Source organism: Podarcis raffonei, chromosome Z (assembly GCF_027172205.1).
Source record: "Podarcis raffonei isolate rPodRaf1 chromosome Z, rPodRaf1.pri, whole genome shotgun sequence".
NCBI lineage: Eukaryota > Metazoa > Chordata > Lepidosauria > Squamata > Lacertidae > Podarcis > Podarcis raffonei.
Genome location: NC_070621.1, coordinates 10,900,838 through 10,924,091, shown reverse-complemented (window position 1 = coordinate 10,924,091; position 23,254 = coordinate 10,900,838). Strand labels below are relative to the sequence as shown.

General features: G+C 46.1%; 1 protein-coding gene across 1 annotated transcript in view; it reads left to right on the top strand.

Moving 5' to 3' along the window:
- The first annotated feature begins 5,125 nt into the window (after positions 1-5,125).
- Positions 5,126-23,254, top strand: part of LOC128406501 (stomatin-like) — a 25,527-nt gene continuing 7,398 nt past the window's right edge. Inside the window, exons 1-4 of the mRNA XM_053373946.1 lie at positions 5,126-5,318; positions 14,932-15,035; positions 15,943-16,015; positions 16,674-16,756. Of these exons, the coding sequence (XP_053229921.1) occupies positions 5,264-5,318; positions 14,932-15,035; positions 15,943-16,015; positions 16,674-16,756 (315 nt within the window). The 5' untranslated portion in view covers positions 5,126-5,263. The remainder of the gene's footprint in view (positions 5,319-14,931; positions 15,036-15,942; positions 16,016-16,673; positions 16,757-23,254) is intronic.

Below are 23,254 nucleotides of genomic sequence, written 5' to 3'. Positions count from 1 at the left end.
AACTTGACTGCTTTTGTGTACTCTGTACTTTGCTTTGGGGTAAGGTAGGGGGTGGGAAGCAATCATTTTGCTACTTCACCCCAGGCAGCAAAAGGGTAGCAATAAGGCTCCGTAAAGCACTATATACGCTAAAAACACTGTGTAAAGAAGAACATCAGTAACAAAGAACTACGCAAAGGCGTGTTGCACCTCGTGACAGGTTTGCCTTCCTGTCTGCATGACATAATTCCAGAGAAACCTAGAGAAACCAACTCTTGACTTGCAAGAGACAGTCACTCATACCAGGAAGTGAGTGGATAGCAATGCAGCAAAGGTTGTGGAAATTTTCTAAGAAGAAATTGAGCAATGAAAGAAGAGGAAGTCCAAAAACAGAGGCTCCTTTCCTCTTCCCTTCCCAATCCCATCCTGGCAGGTAGTGGTGCTATAAAAGTTGGACTTTGGGACAGAGGTCTGGGCCCCATTCAGTAGAATGTGCAGCAGGGCCAACTAATGCCGTAGGGCCAGCTTGCTACATTTGGTCAAGGCAAATTAAGTAAAACACAATGTGGAGCAACAGCACAGGGGTGGGGACCTTCAGATATGGCTGAACTACAACTCCCATCAGCCCTATCATGCATACCAAAGGCTCCCCATGCCTGTAACAGCACATTAAGATTGCTGGACTAGGACCTGGGAGACCAGGGCTCCAATTCCCCACTCAGCCACAAAGTTTACTGGGTGATCCTGGGCCACTCACTGTCTCAGAACCTAACCTACCTCACAGGGTTGTTGTGAGGATAAAAAGAGAGGGTGAAGAATTCTGTATGCCACCTTGAGTTCCATGGAGGAAAGGTGGGACATTAATATAATAATAAATAAATATAAGCAAACAAACAAACAAACAAACAAACAAACAGAGAGCCAGTGTGGTGTTGTGGTTAGCATGCCAGACTAGAACCTGGGAGATCAGGGTTGAAATCCCCACTCAGCAGGGCGGGGCCTGGCAAGTGCTTACCAGGCTTTGAAAATGTGCCCTCCTTGGCTGGCTGCCCAGTGTGTCTGCACCACTCACACTGCCCTAAATCCAGCTCTGCACTCAGCCATGAAGCCCCCTGAGTGACCTTGGGCTAGTCACTGGCTCTTGACCTAACCTACCTCACAGGCTTGTTGTGGGAATTAAATGAAGACAGGAAGAACTGTATACACTAACCTTGAGCTCCTTGGAGAACAAGGTGCAATATAAATGCTATATTTATATACATGAAACAGGAAGCTGCCTTATATCAAGTCAGACAATTGGTCCTTCTAACTCACTGTTTACACTGACTGGCAGCAGCTCTCTAGGGTTACAGGCACAGAGTGTCTCCCAGCCCAAGCTGAAGATGCCAGGAATTGAAGCTGTGGCCCTCTGCATGCAAAACAGCTGCTCTGCTGCTGGCATATACTGTAGCCCTTCCCCTTACATCTGGTGGCTCAAATATCCTAACTGATTCATTGATGGCAGGATCAAAATTGGGTAACAGTTTCACTGGAACAAATTAAAATGTCACAGAGATGTGGAAAGCTTACCAGAAATATGGAGTGCCAGTGTGGTGTAGTGGTTAAGAGCGGTAGTCTCGTAATCTGGGGAACCGGGTTCGCGTCTCCACTCCTCCACATGCAGCTGCTGGGTGACCTTGGGCCACTCACACTTCTCTGAAGTCTCTCAGCCCCATTCACCTCACAGAGTGTTTGTTGTGGGGGAGGAAGGGAAAGGAGATTGTGAGCCGCTTTGAGACTCCTTTGGGTAGTGATAAAGCGGGGTATCAAATCCAAACTCTTCTTCTTCTTCTTCTAATGATGAATATGTTTATTTTTAAAAAGTAGAAAAAATAGGCTAGATCAAGGTTAGCCAACATGGTGTTTGTTTTTTTGTTTCTTTCATGTATAATGTGCTTCCTATAAGGCATCTTGAAGTGACTTAATTGCATATATAAAAACCAGTGCTATTTTTCTAGCAAAATAGGTGTTGGAACTCACCATGAATACCTCCCTTGTTCTCTTATAATTGCAATGGCACCCAATGCAGGAAACTCAACCAAGCATCCCTGATAGATGGCCACCCAACCTCTGCTTAAAAACCTCCAATGAAACAAATATGCATTAAACCATTATTGTTCAAAACAAAGGGACAGTAAAATAAACGTGCATAAACCATCATGATTCAAAACAAAGAAAAATCCAATATAATTTGAACAACAAATATAGGGCTTGATCACAAATGCTTATGCCATGATAAATCTATCAGTTTTTAAAGAGACTTTGCTTGTTCTTTATTATGAATAATAATTTTATACCTCTTTTAACTGGTTACAAAACCAATTAACAACATGAAACAAAAGAGAGTAATGATTCCAAACAAGACTGAGTGTCCACAAGTGTGGCGTGTTGGGTTGGCGTGTTGGGCTGTGACCTGGGAAGCCATGAAAATCCCTGACCTTGGGTCAATCACCCTCTTTCTCAGCCCAACTTACCTCACAGGGTGTTGGGAGGATAAATTAGGAAGGGGGAAATGATGTACACCACCTTGAGATTCGGGGTGGAGTGGGGAGGAAGGTGATATATAAAAACAAAACAAGCGGCTAGGAACAGACAGCATAATACAAAATACAAAACACGGCTGAAAATAAAACCATAAGAATATAATCACACTAGAGCTCAACACTACAATTGATTGTGTGCCTGAGATGGTCTCCTACTATATCCTTGAGAAGTAAAAGTACCATATTTTTCTGTGTATAAGACGGTGTTTTTTTTGCTAAAAAAAATTAGGCCAAAATTGGGGGTCGTCTTATACATGGATAGTGAATGCAGAGTGAGGCGGGTGCGATTGCGGGCTGCGGCAAACAGGCATGCATGCTGGCTCAACAACTCCCCCCCCAAAAAAGCTTAATTTTCAGAAGGAAGTTGGCTAACTTATAAGCTCAACAACCGAAGGGTGACCTCCCCCAAAATACGGGTCGTCTAATACACGGGGTTGTCTTATACATGGAAAAATACGGTATTGTGAGTTTGGAGGGAGTTGGTTCCCTAGATCCAGAAAGTGTTAAAATCTACTGGGGGATTCAATTGTTGGAATAGCCAGGCCAACTTATTGGTAAGGTCTTAAGTACAGGGTTCCTTAGTATACAAAAGGAATCTGCTTTGTGCCAGGGGGCACGTGTGTGGGCGCCCTACTTCATCTGGCTAGCAGTGAGAAAGATAAAGGCAGACTGGAGTGTGAGAGAGAGCTGGGCTAGAAGCCTGAGAGCGAGAAATATGCTTGATTTCCCTCCAACATTTCTCTGGCGAAAATAGGAATGTTCTATTCCATCAGCATCACATTTATACACCCATCTGACTGGGTTGCCCCAGCCACTCTGGGTGACTCCCAACACGTATAAAAACACAATAAAACATAAAAACTTCCCTATACAGGGCTGCCTTCAGATGTCTTCTAAAGGTTGCATAGTTACTTATCTCCTTGGCTCGGAGGTCGCATAACTCCACACCCTCCAGCGTTCCTCCAATCAAAATACAGACGTCCTAAGGAAAAGCAGGACATTCCGGGATCAGATCAGAAACCAGGACAGCTTCTGTAAATCCGGGACTGTCCCTAGTGAAGACGGTCACTTGTTGGGTCTGTGATTTCTGCTTGAGTCCAAGGCTGCAGCTATGGGAGAAGTAAGACCTTCGGGGTGTTAATGCTGGGAACCCCTGCGTTGTAGGCTCAGGTTGAATACATGTGTAAATAAAGCATATATCCTAAAGACACCACTGTCTCTGCTGCCCCTAATTCCAAGGAAATGTAACCCTAGGTAAGTGCCTGGAACCCCTGGAATCTCAAACAGCTTGTAGGTTGGAGCAGAACGCAGCAGCCTTGAATAAAATGAATCTAGTGTTGTTGATTCCGCTGAGAAAGAGAGAGACAAACAAACTTAAGAAGAAACTGCTGGAACAGGCTAATGGCCCATCTAGTCCAGCCTCCTGTTCTCACAGTGTCCAACCCAGTGTTGCCTGTGAATAACAAAATCAACCCATACTGATCATGGGACAAGTCCCAGGGAACTAATTATGTCTTATTTCTGTTCAGACATGCATAGATTGTGCCACATTTCTCCACAACCTCTCCCATAGCTGTCAACTTACAGATTTGAAAATAAGGGACCAGCAGCCTTGAAAATAAGGGACCAGCAGCCAAAATAAGGGACCTGCAGCCTCACCTGTTCCAGGCACTCCAGTCTTCCTGTCCTCCTGCAGTCTGGTCAAACTCATGCTGGTAGCTTCGAGAACACTTCGAGAACTTTGTAACCAGAGGTTCAACTGAATAGAATCTGAATCACATGCATCACAAGACCTATACAGCCTCGACTTAAGATGGCTCCCGGGCCTGGCTTTGCGCTGCAAAGTTTGTAGCAGCACGTGCAATAAAATGGCGTCCAGCATTCAAAAACCCTCTCAGCTTGCATTAACTAGCCACACACAAGGCATGCAAGCTCCATCCCCCAGCTGCTTCCTTTGAAATTTAAGGGACATCCTTTAAGGGACATTTAAGGGACATCCATCAATAAGGGACAGCAGCGGGACATGGCGCTGGAATAAGGGACTGTCCCTTCAAATAAGGGACACTTGACAGCTATGACCTCTCCTACCACAACTTTAACCTTAATTATTGTTAAACCCAAAGACTCTGTGGAGTCAGATCTTCAATATTTAGTCAACTGATCAGTAAAATGAAACAATTTTTAAAAAATCAAACAACACCAGTTTGGACCGACTGAAAGAGTGTCCTGCATGAATTAGCCAGCCGGTAATATTTTTGTTTTTGAGTGTTTTTGCCCTGCCACTGCGACGTGTCTGCCCCAGGGGTGAGGAGAAAGATGTGACTTTCCAGGTATAAAGATATACTTTACTGGACTACAGCTCCCATCATCCCTGATCGTTGGCCATGCTGGCTGGGGCTGATGGGAGCTGGCGTCCAAAAACATCTGGAGGGCCGCCGATGCCCCTGTCTCTGGTCTACTCAGAAGGAAAGCCAGTTGCGGAATTCTCTGGCGAGCGCATACACAAAACTGCAGCCTGCCTTAGACAACTGTAAAGCATTGTGCAATTGGAGGGGGCGGGTCTTGATGATGTGCGGGGCGGAGAAGAAGCGAGGCCGCCCACTCGAATCAAACACGGCAGCTGGAGCGCCGCGGACCCCAGATACCTTCTGTTGAAACGGGTAGTCGCCTCGTTTGGGAAGCTGGCTGCGTCGGTGGGAGTCATGGAGGACGCGGAGAAAGGCGCTCGCGGCAAGCGGGAGACCGTCAAGATCGGAGGTGAGACGAGCGGAGGCTTGCAAAGTTGGGGCAGCCCCATCCTTCTTCCTTTCTTTCTTGGTCGAGGCTGGGGGTACGAGCAGAGCTGGGGGAAGGAAAGGCAGACAGCCTGGTTCTACTCAGAGTAGTCAGACCGACTGAAATGAAGAGACACGACGAACTTGGGTCCATTAATATAACTGGGTTTACACTAAGTAAAACCTGGTTGGCTACACACCTGTTGCTTTCGAGCATGTAGAGAGTGTGCCTGTTTCAGCTTCCGATAATCGCACCCTAAAATGAGTACTTAAAAAAATCTGGAGGTTTTGAGATAGGGGCGAAAGGGGCGTGCATGAGCGTGCGATTTCCGTTTAGGGGAGGCTCGCTTTAAGCTACGACGTCTGACGGTCGGAGTCTTGCTCTCTTTGGTGAAACACAGGAAACGCTGAGAACCTCAGATAATGTACAAATGTAATCTGCTTTCCTCTGGAGGGAGTTTATTTGGGTGGGTGTGGATGCGAGCACGCCTGCGGTGAAGGTACTCCTTGGTCTCCCCTTGCAGGAGGGTTCAGGGTCTTTTGCAGGAGTTTGAATCTTCAGAATCTTCTACTTGCTTGAAAATGGATAAGCCCTGTAGCAGGAGTTGAGGTTCATGGGCTTGTTGGGGTGCGAAGCCTGGAATTTCACTCTCCCTGAGACCTGATTTTTTAAGTTTCTGGAAGTGAGTTTGTGTGGAAGGGGCTACTATCTTATGGACTAGAAACTTGATTTCAGCTCAATAATGCTCAGATTGTGGTCAAACTTTCATATGATAAACGTATTCAGCAGCCCGTAATCTTTCTTCGCTTTGCGAAATCTCCCTTGGCTCCTTTTACAACTGAAATTTGTATTGACTCTTTACAGAAGCAAAGCTCAAAGCTATGTATACTTAAGATGAAATTAATCCCCTGGAGAAATTCTAGAACCAATGCCAACCTTTACATACATCCAGGGACTCATTTGTTTACCCTACTAGAATGTTGCTGTTACCTTCTATCTTGGTGACTGGCTACCCGATGGGTTAAAAAGCAAAACAGTTATTAACTTTTTTTTCCAGGAACTTTATTTTAATAAACAAGGTGAAAGATGGATTGATAATGTGCCTTGGGTACAATTAAATTTCAGTTTGGAGAGTCTTCCTCTGACAGTGGTGCTATAACAGCTGTTGATAGATTTTATCTCAATTAATTCATTCAATCCTCTTTTAAAGCCACCCACGTAGATGGTCATCATTGCCTCATGTGGGAATGAGTTCCATAGGTTAACTATGCACTGCCTGAATAATAGCTTTATTTTATATGTCTTGAATCTTTCATCATTGAGCTTCTCATTGGGTGTCCACAAGTTAGAGTTACGACAGACATTTCTCTCCACGTCTCACATAATTTTATAAACTTATATTGTGTCACTTCTTACATGCTTTTTCTCTAAACTAAAAAGTCCCATATGCTGCAATCTTTCCTCATAGAAGAAGTTGCTCCAGCCCCTTGATAATTTCATTGCCCTTTTCTGAACCTTTTCCAACTCTACAAAACCTGTCAATACATGAGCTTGTCAGCTAATTCAAAATCTAAGCTGAGGGGATTTTTGCAAACTGTGAATAGTAAATATCACTTATGGTAAAGTGAAACTGTTAGCTACTCAGATGTTTTCAGTACTGGACATTACTGTAGTTATTACAGCTGTCACATACCAGTTACTCCCACTGTATTGATGCTCACATTAATTATTTGTGTAATACCATGGTTTATCATCTGAGCCAAGAAGGAGATTCACTTAGAGTTAATTCCTTTAAATATATGTGAACCTTAAATATTCTTTTAATAGGAAGTTCATATGCAGCATAAAGGATCTGGAGCCTGATAGCCTTTCAGCAGTATCCAGCCCTTTGCAAGATCAATGGCTTTTGATCCAAGTTCCTGGTCACAACCATAGCTTTTGAAAATCTTAAGAAGAAAAACTTGATGAGAGACACTAAGCATTTCTTGTAAATGCAGATTGTGTGCTAGGAACAATTGTGAAGTAGCAAGATTTCGTGTTGTTATCTGCCTGTAGTTATGTGGTTCGAGAACCACACATCTATGTATATTTTGCACACAAGTAAAAAATAAAAGAGGGACGCGGGTGGCGCTGTGGGTAAAAGCCTCAGTGCCTAGGGCTTGCCGATCGAAAGGTCGGCGGTTCGAATCCCCGCGGCGGGGTGCGCTCCCGTTGCTCGGTCCCAGCGCCTGCTAACCTAGCAGTTCGAAAGCACCCCCGGGTGCAAGTAGATAAATAGGGACCGCTTACTGGCGGGAAGGTAAACGGTGTTTCCGTGTGCTGCGATGGCTCGCCAGATGCAGCTTGTCACGCTGGCCACGTGACCTGGATGTGTCTCCGGACAGCGCTGACCCCCGGCCTCTTAAGTGAGATGGGCGCACAACCCTAGAGTCTGTCAAGACTGGCCCGTACTGGCAGGGGGGGGGGTAAAAAATAAAAGATTGTCCCATTTCAAGTACTTGGCTCCAAATATTACCAGTTATAATCAGGATGCCCAGTTATTGAGTGTTAAGTTGGACTCTCCAGTTCTTCTAGTATGAACAGGTCACATGGGGTTGGGAAAACTTTGGGTACAAGATTTACCAGATACAAAGAAAACAAAAGCATTCTTACATGTTCTCACTAAGCATCAAGCTTCTAGGACATGGGTAGGCAAACCAAGGCCCAGGGGCTGGATCCAGCCCAATCACCTAAATCCGGCCCATGGACGGTCTGGGAACTGGCGTGTTTTTACATGAGTAGAATGTGTGCTTTTATTTAAAATGCATCTCTGGGTTATTTGTGGGGCATAGGAATTCATTCATTTCCCCCCTCCAAAAAAATATAGTCCGCCCCCCCCATAAGGTCTGAGGCACAGTGGACTGGCCCTTGGCTGAATAAAATTGCTGACCCCTGTTCTAGAAGGTGAATCTATTAAAAATGAGTTTATACCCATCACATTAACAATCTTATATGAAAGTCTCAAGGGCAATGGCAATGCTCTAGAGAACATCCAAGAACAATCCAACCAGTTTGCTTTGGACGTTTTGCTCAAAGGCAACATCTTGGGATTCAGGTCTCATTGGTACTCTTTGGGTGTCCCAACAGGGAGGGGGTAGGCTGAGGGGGAGGGAAGCAGCCTCCTTTGCCCCAGCCTAATCCTCAGTCAATATTAGGGGGCTAAGGTTGATTCTGCTAAGTATAAAAGGCTACACCTCCTAGAATTTTGATGCTTACAGTCATAGGACCACCAGCCACCAGATTTTTAAGCAACTGAGCTCAGTGCTGAATGGCAGCAGTATTTCAGGCAGGATTCCCTCCCAACCCTACCAGGAGATGCAGAACCTGGGAACTTTTGCATATAGTGCTGGTGCTCTAGGGCTGATGAGCTATGGCCCTTTCCCAAACATCAGCAAATGGAATGGGTGACGGCCAGGGTGACCACCTGCAGGCTTTGGCTGCAGGCACAGATGTTGTCTTTTGCCTAAGCAATCCTCGCCTCCCTCTAAGTCAGGGGTCAGCAAACCTTTTCAGCAGGGGGCCGGTCCACTGTCCTGCAGACCTTGGGGGGGCAGACTATTTTTTTTTTTGGGGGGGGGGGAAATGAACAATTTTCGCCTGCCTGCAAAGAGGCCTGAAGATGCTTTGCTGTACCTGTCCCAGTTGTTGACCCAATAATTGCAGTTGGGCTTCTCCAGCCAGCCAGGCGCCGTGGAGGGGTAGAAGGCTGTGTTGGCTGGTGAAGACAGAAGCAGCAGCCCTGGCGGAGGAGCCGCTGGCAGAGGTAGGGGAATCAGGGCGTCAACGGAGCTTTTACCCACCACCTGCTGCTTCCTGAGGGGAACCGTGAAGAAGAAGACAGAGCTGACCACCAACCCACAAGTGGCGTCTGTGGCCACTGCAACAACCCACCTGAACGCCATGGGAGGAATGAAGGAGGGAGGGAGGCAGGCAGGCAGCAACAAAGAAAGCGTGTGAGGAAGTGGCGTGGAAAAGCAGGGTGGAGAAGGAAGGAAGGAAGGAAGGAAGGAAGGAAGGAAGGAAGGAAGGGTGGACTGAGGGAGAGGGAGGAGGAGCAGGAGGAAAGCGCAGCAGCTGCCAGCATCATACGCCCCCTTCACAGCACCACCCTGCTGAGGCAGGCAAGCCGACTCTCGCTGTCAATGGCACCCGGCGTGGGACAAGATTGCTCCATCTCTGAGGAGAAAAGCGGCGCTGTGTGAGGGAGGGAGGGGAAGGGAAAGAACGTGCACACTGGCGATCCACACACTGGCGATCCACGCGGCGATTCCCGGACAGGATCTAGAAGGCAATTGGGCCTGATCCGGCCTGTGGGCCTTAGTTTGCCGACCTAAGCCCTAAGCCAGGCATCTGCAACCTGTGGCCCTCCAGATGTTTTGGCCTACAACTCCCATGATCCCTAGCTAACAGGACCAGTGGTCAGGGATGATGGGAATTGTAGTCCAAAACATCTGGAGGTCCGAAGGTTGAGGATGCCTGCCCTAAGCCATACTGAACCATCTGTTTCTGGCTGTGTTTGGGGGAAGGGGAAGCCCCAATATTTATGGGTGCTCCTGGTGCCTGTTTTCCCAGAATGCTGTCATCAGCATGAGCAGAGAATGCAAACAGAAGAGAAGTGGAGAAGGAGACAGAGTTTGATAATATCATTTCTCCTGCTTTGCAATGTTGCAAAAATGATATCTTGCAGTTTGTTGCTGCCTCTTGCAAAAGTCCAGTGGAAAGGAAAGACTCCCTCAATGCAATCTGAGTTCATTTTCTCATTCCTGGCATTGGAATTTTGCAATCCAGCCTGCAGAAGTGAAAACACATCTTCTCCTTTGTTTTATGATTTCCTTTGTAAAGAAAAAGAGAAGTGTGAGCTAGTGCCTGGTGAGGGTTGCTAGGAAGTCAACAGGTGCAACCAATTTGTTCTGGCTTTCTTCCTGTCCACCTCCTCTTTTGCAAAGATTCTGTGGACACTTAATCATTGCACCTGTGCAATACTTAAAACATAACTAAACTGGAAAGTGTATTGGGCCCATCTGCACAGTATTATGTCAGTGTTATGCCACTTTAAACAATCATGGCTTCCCCCAAAGAACTCTGGGAACTGTAGTTTGTTAAGAGTTCTAAGGAGACCTCTGTTCCCCCTAAGAGAGCTACAGTTATCAGAGTAGTTTAACAACCACTCCCTCTTTTCAGGGAATTCTGGAAATTATAGTTCTGTGAGGGGGAATGGGGGGTGTCCTAAGAAATCGGGGGGGGGGGGCACTTGGTAGAATGTACTTTCTTTATTCAGTGATTTGACACCTTGACTTAAAAGACAGAAAGTGGTGAAGATGGATGTTGTCATGGACTGAGTAATCATATTTTCTTTCTTTATATAACCAGCAGATGGAAAATCAGAAGTGTTTCTTTTGTATCCTTGGCTAATTCTTCTTCTTCTTCTTCTTCTTCTTCTTCTTCTTCTTCTTCTTCTTCTTCTTCTTCTTCTTCTTTTCTCTCTCTCTCCCTCCCTCCCTCCCTCCCCCTCCCCCCTCCATTTTATTCTTCTGTTTCTCTGTCTTTCCTTTCTTTAATGCCGTTGTCCCTTCTTTTCTTTCTTCTGGTTTTACTTATTCAAGTTGTATCTTCTGTAGTCGTAATTTTACTGTTTTACGGGAAAATCTTAATAAAAGATCTTAAACAAAAATCAGGGAGAAGGACCTAAATCTAGGCAAGCAACAGGCATTCTTGTAGTTCATAGATGCACACCAGCTTGGCAAAAGCACTTGGGGAAACTGAAAAGCAGGATCAGGGAGGGTTGTGAGAGAGCGGGAGTCTGCAGTTGCCCCTGGAATCTCATTTGAACCTTGCCCTTTATCCATTTGGGTTTACTTGGCAATAATAATAATAATAATAATAATAATAATAATAATAATAATAAAAATAAATGTGTGGTATGTTTAAAGGTAAAGGTAAAGGTACCCCTGCCCGTACGGGTCAGTCTTGCCACACTCTAGGGTTGTGCGCTCATCTCACTCTATAGGCCGAGGGCCAGCGCTGTCTGGAGACACTTCCGGGTCACGTGGCCAGCGTGACAAAGCTGCATCTGGCAAGCCAGCGCAGCACACGGAACGCTGTTTACCTTCCCACTGGTAAGCGGTTCCCTATTTATCTACTTGCACCCGGGGGTGCTTTCGAACTGCTAGGTTGGCAGGCGCTGGGACGGAACGACGGGAGCGCACCCCGCCGCGGGGATTCGAACCGCCGACCTTTCGATCGGCAAGTCCTAGGCGCTGAGGCATTTACCCACAGCACCACCCGTGTCCTGTGGTATGTTTACATATATATAAAACATATATATAATTTTACATATATATATTGCCCACCAAACACAGTTTGCCAGAAGAAATTGAAGTGAAATGTTTGATAGGGTGTGTCTATGTATGGATTCAGTAGAAGGCTGTTTACATACCCACCAAACTTACATTTTTGCATCATTGTCTCATACTCAATCGTGGTTCAGAGTTGGGGAACCTGTGACCCTTCAGCTCCAACCAGCATGCCCAGGTGTCAAGGATGATGATAATAATAATAATAATAATAATAATAATAATAATAATAATAATAATTTTTATTTATACCCCACCCTTCCTGGCCAGAGCCGGGCTCAGGGCGGCAAACACCAGTAAAATTACATTAAAAACATAATAGGGGAAAAACAAAACATTTTAAAATACGGGTTAAAATGCAATTTAAAATGCAGCCTCATTTTAAAAGTAGCCCATAGATCAAAACCATAAGGGGAGGGAAACATAAGGGTCAGACCGAGTCCAAACCAAGGGCCAGGCGGAACAGCTCTGTCTTGCAGGCCCTGCAGAAAGATGTCAAGTCCCACAGGGCCCTAGTCTCTTGTGACAGAGCATTCCACCAAGTCGGGGCCAGTAATGAAAAGGCCCTGGCCCTAGTTGAGACCAATCTAACCACCTTGTGACCTGGGACCTCCAAAATGTTGTCATTTGTGGACCTTAAGGTCCTCCGCGGGGCATACCAGGAGAGGCGGTCCCGTAGGTACGAGGGTCCTAGGCTGATGGGAGCTATAGTCCAGCAACATCTGGAAGACCAGGGGTGTATTGAGCCCTGCAGCACCATTGAGCTTGGATTGGCAGGCTTGGATTGAGGAGGAGGAAGAAATGAGGATGGGGGCTGAATGGTGGGGGATCTGGTTTGATCTGCCCCGACCAGACTCTTTGAAAGGGGAGCGGAACTGCTGTGCCTCCCCGCCTCTTCCTGTGGAGGAGAGAGACTCAATGAAGGCTGAGGAGGCTTTGATAACCAAGGTGTGACAAAAGTGTGCAGTCTCGTTATCTAAAACGAGATGCCGCCCTTGTTGTGGGAACAGACAACCCCACCCCAAAAGCACATGCACTTGTAGTGCCATAATTCTTACAAAGTGAGAGAGTCTTGAGAATAAGACTGCCCTGCCTGGTCTTCAAGCGCTTGGTGGGCAGACCACGTATTGGGAACTTATTGCAGGGACACCTGCAGTTCTGAATTTCTTGCCCTTGCTCCTGAACCCGTGACTCCAGAACCCTGAGCTTGCACTTTTACTTGCCTTACTTTTACTTTCAAGTAAGAGCCTCCGCTTGTGTCTTTTTGGGGTGGGAGGCTGGACAAAAAGGGTTCCCTACACCTGGCTTAGTATTCATGTGGAATAGGTTAACCATGGTTAAAGGGAAACAACCCCTGGTTAAGCATTTGGTCTGCAGAAGCCTTGGGAATAAGATCAAATAAATATTCTTCCCCATCTCCACAGAACTCCCAGAGAAAATATGGGAGAAAATTACTTTTCTGTGCAATGCCGGATCGAATGCTTGATCTAGTTGAGCTGCTGTTGCCGTAGAAGACAAATATGCCTTACTGCATACTTGATTCCCTTTTCCTGTAACTGAATCCAAGGCCAGGAAAAATCTCCGTGTGAACTCTGTGTCACATTCCTGAATATGATCTCATGTTCCTTTTTTAGATGCAGCATTTCATTTTTTGGGCAGTCGCCGAAATTCTCTGGGAGGGGCGATTATGATGGTGATAGACTCCATCTGCACTATCACACCCCTTTAAACAGCCGAGTTTTCCCCCCAGATAATCCTGTAGTTTGTTCTGGGTGCTGGGAGTTGCTAGAAGGCTCCTTCATTTACAGGGCTACAATTCCCAGAGTTCCTTTGGGAAGAGGGATTAACATATGCAGGGATGACTGGAACTATCAATTTTGCTTCTCACTGTTTCTCAAGTTTCAAACTTTAAATTCATTTCTCTACATTTTTGCAATAAATTGCATGTTTTTAAAAAGAAAATTCCTCATGAAAATTTGCCAGCATTTTTGTGCAAATGTGTCATAAGAAACCCATTTTTTTGTGTGTGCAGTTTTGACTAAGGTACACTTTTTTTTTGCAAGCAGTTTCCCCTTTTTTTGCAAGCAGGGTTTTGTTTTGTTTTTGCAAGCAGGTTTCATTTTCATGAATGTGTGCCCTGATGCACTTTTTATGAACAGTGGTTAGAAAATTGCATTGCAAAAATTGAATGTGTGAATTTCTGGCTAGACTGCATTTACCTCTGTTTGGGCCGTGGCACAGAGCAGGTGTGAGCTGTAGCCAAACTTGACTTCCTGCATCCTATAAAGATGCCATGTCTGTCTGTGCAATAAGGGAGATCACTAGTCATGCTCCTTGTACAAATTCCCTTATGCTTTACCACTCCTGACTTGGCAAGGGCTACGACTGACAATGGAGAACAATGCACCTTGAATTGATTCATCTGGTATCAGGCAGGAAAAGGGCCTTCTCTGTGGTGGCACCTACAGTGTGGCATTATGGAACAGTTTCTTCTTAGAGATTCACCTTCAGTGATGTGTCCCTGTCAGTAGTCAGATACATTCTTGTTCTAGATGCCATGATCAGTTTTGTTACTGATTATTGGCTGCTTATGACGTGTCTGGGACGTGGGTGGCACTGTGGGTTAAACCACAGAGCCTAGGACTTGCCGATCAGAAGGCTGGCAGTTTGAATCCCCGTGATGGGGTGAGCTCCCGTTGCTCGGTCCCAGCTCCTGCCAACCTAGCTGTTCGAAAGCACATCAAAGTGCAAGTAGATAAATAGGTACCACTCCAGCAGGAAGGTAAATGGCATTTCCGTGCGCTGCTCTGGCTCGCCAGAAGTGGCTTAGTCATGCTGGCCACATGACCCGGAAGCTGTACGCCGGCTCCCTCGGCCAATAAAGCGAGATGAGCGCCACAACCCCAGAGTTGGTCACGACTGGACCTAATGGTCAGGGGTCCCTTTACCTTTTACCTTATGATGTGTCTATTCAAAGTTTTATTGCTTGACAGTTTGTGCATTACTTTGATACATTTTGTTAAATGTGGTAAGAAATCTTTAAATAAAATAAAACTTTGAAGGGATGCAGCTCATGTATTTGTTCCAGAAGTGCAAATTAGGTTAACATGCAAACATAACTGAATTTCTCCCTCTTCCCTACACAGAAGCAATAGAAGCCCATTTAATGCATGTGCACTTTCCCCCCCTCCCTTTTCTTCTAGAGGGCTCTGAAGGAAGCATTGGAGTCTGCGGGTGGATCCTGGTTATGGTCTCGTTCTTTCTGGTTACCATCACTTTCCCATTATCCATCTGGATGTGCATAAAGGTAAAAAATAGTTGGTTGGAAAGCAGTTGTGACCTAGGATTCCTTCCCCACTCTAAACAGGAGCAGCGACTGTACGTTGTAGCTGACCTTAGAGCTGGAAGCGACCCGAAGGGTCATGTCTGGCCCCTGCAATGCAGGAATCGCAGCTAAAGAATTCCTGACAGATGGCCATTCAACTTTTGTTTAAAAACCTCCAATGAAGGCAGATTTCACTACCTTCTGGGGGAGTCCACTCCTTAAATGGCTATTCTTTCAGAAGAGAAGAGGGAGTTGCATCATGAGGCCACCAGGTTACAATTAATCAAGAGGTTCGCTAGTGAACTGAATCAGGACAAAGGTGTTTTAAAAAACCCAACAACCCACAGCATGTATTAATTGATTTGCTAATGCCAGGCTGCCTGTGTTGCCAACAGTTAGGTTTTTTGTGTGCATAACGTAATTATCATAATCTGTACTTTACTGTATTTTTCATTTCCTTCTCACTTCACTGTTTACATTTCTGATCCCCTGACTCCTTAACCATGTGTATATATTCACCTGCAACTCACTACAAGACTTCATGCATCTGATGAAGGTGTCTGTAGTCCTGAAGAGCTCATGCAATAAAGAAATGTGTTAAAAGTGCCACAAGCCTCTTTGTCAAGAAACTTCTCATGAAGCACAATTTTTATATGAAAAAGATCAGGGTCCTCCTTCAGCTTGATAGGAAGAGCACGAAGTTGCAGTCTCTCTACGTAGTTGCAGAATCTTATGCCTTGTTTTGCCTCCTTAAAAAGACTTCTCTTCTTATCTGAAATGAGCTAATTACAAATGTGGCCCAAATAGCATCAAGGATAGCCTGAAATGTGCAGAATGAAAGGGAACAAAACTGCAACCCCCCCCAACTGACTTTCCCCCCTCATTGCAGATTGTCAAGGAATATGAGCGAGCCATCATATTTCGGCTTGGACGTATCCTAAAAGGAGGTGCAAAGGGGCCAGGTGAGTATTTGCTGTTATGGTCTGTCTTGCCAAAGGCAAGGGGGTTCTTTCTGTGGGATTTGGAAGCAAGACAAGACACAAGTGGTGAAGAAGTCTTAAGATTTATTAGACAGCATGCTGATAAGGGATAAGAATTTACCACCCTAAGCAAGCAATACCTCTGTTTAGCTGCTGGGAGCTCCAGAGGTACAGCAGCAGAGAGGACCCCAGCTGCAGTCAGCCACCAAGCGACGTAGCACCCCAGGAGAAGTCACACAATTTAACAACATTAAGCTGTTTAGTAAGGCTAACTGCTGCCTAGGGGAAGCCTCGTATTGGTGGCATGAAGGAGCAATTGTGTCAGGCCACTCCACCTCCTTGATGTACAGTGCTGTGTTTCGCATACATGGTCCCACATGTGGCTGAATTTCCGTGTGGCTGGTCAGCTGCATTGGAGCTGGAGCACTGGTGGTGCCCTCCCCCGGGTCTCTGGCCTGGGGGAGGGCACCATCAGTGCTCCAGCCCCAATGCAGCTTCATGCATTTGCACCAAGACTGGTGCCTGGTGCAGTGTTGCTGAATTGACTTTGTCCCATGCACTTCAATATACCTTCCGACCTCTTCCTTGCACATGCCCTAGAGCTGTTGTGTCTAACAACTGCACTTTTGTTTTCCAACAGGTCTGTTTTTCGTATTGCCCTGCACAGACAGCTTTATCAAAGTGGACATGAGGACCATATCATTTGATATACCGCCACAGGAAGTGAGTATTCCCTTTCCTTGACCTCTTTCTTCTCTTCCCCCTACTAAATACTGGATATAAATAGGCTAGTCAAGTTTCTCTCCCCACCCCACCCCCACCCCATGGCTTTCTCACACCCGCTGCCCCTCTTCCATGGTCTCGAATTTCAGGCAAGAGACATTCCCAGTCCTACTTGGAGGTGCCATCGGGAATTAAACACAGGATGCTCTTCATGCAAAGCAGGTGCTCTGCTGCCAGATTGCGGCACTTCCCCTTAAATATAAAGCAATATTCTAGTTCTCAAAGGGATGAATTAAATAGGAATATAGGAAACTTCTTCTGAGTTAGACCATTGGTCTATCTAGTTCAGTATTATCAACACTCTCCAGGGTTTCCTACAGGAGACATTCAGAGAGGGAGTCTTTCCTAGCCCTAACTGGAGATGCCAGGGACTGGAGTCAGGAACTTCTGCATGCAGAGCAAGTGCTCTGACACTGAGTATTTGTGGCCCTTCTGGTCTATTGTCTCTGCCACCAGTTCCCTTGCTGCTGTGACTCTCAGCAATCCATCTGCAAGATGGATAGTACCTTGCACTTAAGGGCTCAGATATATAGCTAACGTCATCTAGCTTGGTCCGGAACTCCTCCATGCAGTGAGCAGTCTCTGCCATGGCCTCTGTCAAAGCAGACCATTTGGAATGAAGGCCAGCATGGAGGGTTTCGGTTTTGTTCCAGGCAGCCACCTGCCACTTATCCTGCAATGACTTTTTCCTCTGGCAGTAACTGTTGTGGAACTGGCTCGGAATGAACTGCTTAGGAACCTAATAATCATCATTAGGCTTAATGTGTTTGCTGCCAGGAATGTACCCTTAGTGAGCCTCCTCCCCGCCCCTCATTTCCTCCTGGCTTTTCTGCAATTCAATTCCGTTGTGCCTGCGGTTTTTGCAAGCAACAGGGTTGCAGGGTATTTATTTCATTAGGTAGGGATGGGTTTCTTTTACTTGTTTCTTTTCTTGCTTCCTTAATTGAAAGTTAATGATGTTGTCAAGATGCTGGAAAACCCCAGGGTACAGTTCTGCTGCAGGGCTGGGTAACCTTGGCTGCCTGGGGTCAATGCGACCTTCCAGGACTCTTGGAACTCTTCTGAAGCCACGACCTCTTCTCTCAGGCCACACCCCTCACCTGTCTTGCTTTGCACCCTCCTTGAGTCATTTCGCGTGGTTGGAATGCATCCTTGAACTCTGATTATGCCTCTTGGTCTTCTGGATAGAGACTAGAGAGGTGTGTGTGTGTGTGCGCGCGCGCAAACTAGCTCCACCCACTTTTGCCTCTGGCCCCACCCACCCCTGGAATGTGGCTCCTGGAATGTTGTCCGGAAGCAGATGCAGCCCTCAGTCTGGAAACGTTTCTGCATCCCTGAACTAAGAGTTGCTGAGTTATTAAAACATCTTTAGGGAGGGAATGATGAGGGAGTGGGTAGAGGGGAAAAACCCTGATCAGCCTGGTAAGGACTAAGTATGCTTAGCAAGCAGAGAATGCTGACTGACTGTTGAAGGGAGGCAGGGAGGTGTAAAACTAGTTTGGAGGCGGAATAGAAAGGAGTATCGTGGAGGAGGGCATGACGGACTTACTGGAACAGGAGCACTCCATGCTGCAACATTTGATTGCAGATCCCATTTGTATACAGTGGTACCTCGGGTTACATACGCTTCAGGTTACAGACGCTTCAGGTTACAGACTCCGCTAACCCAGAAATAGTACTTCGGGTTAAGAACTTTGCTTCAGGATGAGAACAGAAATCAGGCTCCAGTGGCGCGGCGGCAGCGGGAGGCCCCATTAGCTAAAGTGGTGCTTCAGGTTAAGAACAGTTTCAGGTTAAGAACGTACCTCTGGAACAAATTAAGGTACCACTGTATGTCTATCCATTAGTCCTAATGCATTCCACTCAGCATTTGAGATCCTGCTTCTGTCTTTTCAGCCAACATAAGTAGGATGGGCAGCCATGAGAAGCATAGTCTTCTTTGGAGTGGCACTAATCCCATGGAATGCCCTCCTTAGGGAAGCTCACCTAGCCCCTTCACTGTATGCCAGTGGTGGCCAAACCCGGCCCTCCAGATGTTTTGGGACTACAATTCCCATCATCCTTGACCACTGGTTCTTTTAGCTAGGGATGATGGGAATTGTAGTCCCAAAACATCTGGAGGGCTGAGTTTGGCCAACACTGCTGTATTCCTTCTGGTGTCTCCATGAGTCCTGTGAGGTTTGTTAAAGACACTAGTGGGTGATGGCTGGGTTTTCTGCCAGAGAGAACCCATTCCATGCCTAATTTTATAAACTTCTATCATGTCTCTTGAAGCTGGCCTTTTCTGTAAACTAAAAAGCTCCTTTGATCCTCCTCCTTTCTTCTTCACTGTTTTCATGAGCCGCTGTTCTTTTGATGACTTTTGCCCAGTTCTTTGATGATTTTGCATGTCTGCTGCTGCTTTTAATTACTTCCCCATTTCCATAGAATCTGTGTTTTCATGCTACAATTTGTTGCAGTTGCTCTGGTTTCTTTCCAGAAGAGGATGGCAGCTCATTCATAAACCATCTCAAGATTTCTAGGGGCTGAACAAAGATTAAGAAAACCAGACAGCCCTTTGCTGACAGCTTCCAATAAAATAGACATGATACCAAAGGAAAAAGGAGACAGGAAGAGATAAGGAAAACAAGCAAATTCAGGCGCTCCTGCTTCATTGTTTACATAAAGATAAACTCCCAGTTTGCATGCTATGTGACTGACAAGAGAAAGTTCACACAGCATATACTTAAACCACAGAATTCACTGCCACTAGCGCCCAATCCACACTACACATTTAAAACAGTATTATACCACTTTAAACAGTTGTGGCTTCCTGAATTGCAGTTCCTTAAGGATGCTGAAGGTTGCTAGGCAGTCCCCATTCCCCTCATAAAGCTACAGTTTCCAGCGTTCCCTGGGAAAAGGGACTGGCTGTTAAACCATGGGAATTGTGTGATGGGGGAATAGAGGTCGCCTATCAACTCTCAATGTTCTTGTCAAACACTGAGGACTAGTAAGCTTCTTGCAAGGCAGCTGTATTGGTTCCTCAATAAGAGGGTCATATCTCACTTAGTAAAGCTGAGGGTGGCACTGGTTCTTCTGTGTATCACAGAAGCCAATTAAAGGAGCTATTGGCTTGTAATTACCTTGCTTGCGTTACTTAAAATAGAAACTGCTGTGGCTGTGGCTGCAAAGACATTACACAGATCTCAGTTAGGACTTGATTCTAAATAACATTAAAATAAGATTAATATAATCACAGTCATTCCACTTGGAGATGTTCTATGTTCCACCCACACCCACATACCCTGGTGTTGGAGGCAGTAGTCTTTTGAATGCCAGTTGTGGAGAATTCCAAGTGGAGAAGCTGCTGTTGCACTCAGGTCTTGCCTCTGGGCTTCCTGTTCAGGTAGCTGTTGGCCACTGTGAGGACAGGATGCTGGACTCGATGGGCCATTGGTCTGATCCAGCAGGGATGTTCTTAGAGAGAACTCTGCTTCAGCTGCAATACTGTCACTGAGAAAGCACAGGGGGTGAGGAGTCGGACACACTCCTGTTTCTCACCTCTGCCGTACAGTTATACCTCATGTTACGTCCGCTTCATGTTACATTCTTTCAGGTTATGTCCCGCGGCGACCTGGAAGTGCCAGAAAGGGTTACTTCTGGGTTTCGCTGCTCACGCATGTGCAGATGCGCAAAATGACGTCACGTGCATGTGCAGAAGTGGTGAGTTGCAACCCGCGCGTGCGCAGACGCACTGCTGCGGGTTGCGTTCTTTTCATGTTGCAGAACGGATCCCGTTCGCAACCAGAGGTACCACTGTATCAGTAAAAGGAGCAGTAATATCCCTGGTCATTTCAAAGGTGACATGGAATTTTATTCTGTTGAAAATCATTGAGTCTCTTTAAGAAACGATTAGATGTGTGTGGCTTTCTTTGGCTTTGTGCACACACTATACCTTCAGAGCACATTTGAAACACATTCTTTCTCTCAAATAATTCTGAACACTGTGGTCGAGCCTTCCCAGGGTTAAACTTCCCAGCAACCCTTAACAAACTACAGAGCCCAGAATTCCTTGAAGGGGAAGAATGCATTTCAAATGTGCTTTAAAGGTGTACTGGATACACAGCCTCAATGACGTTAAGTTTTGCTTCTCTCTCTTTACTCTCACACCATTGGTCCATCTAGCTTAACAACTTCTGATAGGTTTACCTACAAGATCGCCTTACCCCACATGTGCCCACTCGACCGCTTTGTTCGCTGAAATTGGCACTACTACTGGTACCACATAATACCCATTCTGCATTTGTAAGGATGCAGTCGTTAAGTCTGACAGCACCTGCATTTTGGAATTTACTGCCTACTGAAATCAAGCAGGTGCCTTCACTTTACTCTTTTCGGTGCCTGCTAAAAATTCTTGCTTAGACAAGCTTTCCCACATGCTTGCCTTACCCAATGTTGAGGGTATCCAATGCTAGTCCTGTTCAGAGCAGACTTATTGAAATGGATGAGCCATACTAACATAGGTGCATAAACATCAATAGGTCTAGTCTGAGTAAAACTCAGTTGCCTAAAACCCATTGTGTTTATGTTTTTTTGAGATGATGCAAGGTGCTTGGGGACCTCTGTGTAACAAGCAGCCTACAATAATGTAAATAATATTGGCCTGTGCAAGGTTTTCCGCCTTCTCTTCCTGTTCCCTTCCTTGCGTTTGTGTCTTATTAGATTGTACATCTGCAGGCTCAGACCTGCAGTGTTGATCACAGGAGATGCCCTGCAATGCACTAGAAGCTTGCTGGACATCCCTCAGTGAGCAAATCCATAGAGGCAGATACTTTCCTGCAGGACAGCTTATCCCATAATGCCAATTCTATCCTGTGGTATTCAGCCTCTCAGGGGGAGTTGGGGTGTGTTCGAAAGTGTGATGGTGAGGCATCACTGAGCCTGGGAGGTTCTGCATGCAGATGAGATAGTCAACCCTGGGCAAAGTTCTCCATAAACCTCTTGGAATTAATTGCTGTGTTTCCTCAAATGGGTTTTTTTAATTTGCATGCTTTGCCCCCCTTGAAGCTGTGTGAAAATATTTCAGCAAAGCAATTTTCTCTAATAGAATATGATGATTTTATAAAATGATATAAGCTGTGAATGCCTTGGGGCAGGTATCCTTCCCGCACCCTTCTGGTTTCTGTTAACTCCTTAATGTGTACGTGTGTGGTTGGTGCTATATAATTAGTGAAAGGCACACTCTGGAATTTGCTGCATCTTCCTTGTTACAGGGCTGCTACAAACATGGCACACTGGCACAGCCTGAGGCAGTTGGGTGCCAGTGTGTGCCCCTGCAAAAGCTGGCATTGCCCGAGTTATTTGCTGCCACAACACCTGCCCCATCCCATTCTCAAGGGAATTGGGCATTTAAGCACCCAGGCAACCAGTGTCTTGAGCGCTGGCAGTGTACAGCCCATCTATAGCAGTAGCTGGATTCAAACCTAGCAGATGCCATGAGGTGAAGTGCTGAACAACTTGGCAGTGGGTGGGTGGGTCAAATATGCTTGTTGAAAGCATCGTATTCTATTAATGCTACCTTTTGGTATTTCAAAAATCACTTGTGCTTTCTGCAGATCTGCCAAAGATCAGCATGTAGAAGTTAAAGAATCAGGGAACTTATCTGGTGTCTGCATAAGGCAGTAAAAGGAACCCATGACAATTAAGTCCAGTTGCAAACGACTCTGGGCTTGTGGCGCTCATCTCGCTTTACAGGCCGAGGGAGTCGGCGTTTGTCCACTCTGCAGACAGTTTTTCTGGGCCATGTGGCTAGCATGACTAAGCCGCTTCTGGCACAATGGAACACCGGCACCAGAGCAGCGCACGGAAACACCGTTTACCTTCCCACCGGAGTGGTACCTGTTAATCTACTTGCACTTTTTGGCATGCTTTCAAACTGCTAGGTTGGCAGGAGCAGGGACCGAGCAACGGGAGCTCACTCCGTCACAGGGATTCGAACCGCCAACCTTTTGATTGGCAAGCCCAAGGCTCAGTCGTTTAGACCACAGCGCCCCCCGCACCCCCCTTTTGGATAGCAGAGTGCTATCCAAAAAAGCATGGTGCCATGGAATAGAGGTCCGTATAGAGCTTCTCAGTGTTCTGTAACCTTAGTGTTGAAAGGTGGCTTCTCCAATGACTTAGCCAGGTGCAGAATACCTGTTGCAAGCCCACCGATGGCACAATTGGAGAAATGAGCAAATGCACAAAATGAACAACCCACATGGTGTTTGAAATAGGGAACTTGAAAAGAAGCTCCTTTGTGACTGTCAGGTAGCAGGCAGTCTGATCATGACCGCCTAATTAGCAGCATGTGGCACCTCTTTGTGGTTATGTTTTGATGCATGAGTGACTTGGAGATTCTTTTTTTAATTCTTCCGTTCCACATTTCTCTCTTCTCTCCCCTCCCCCCGTTTCTGC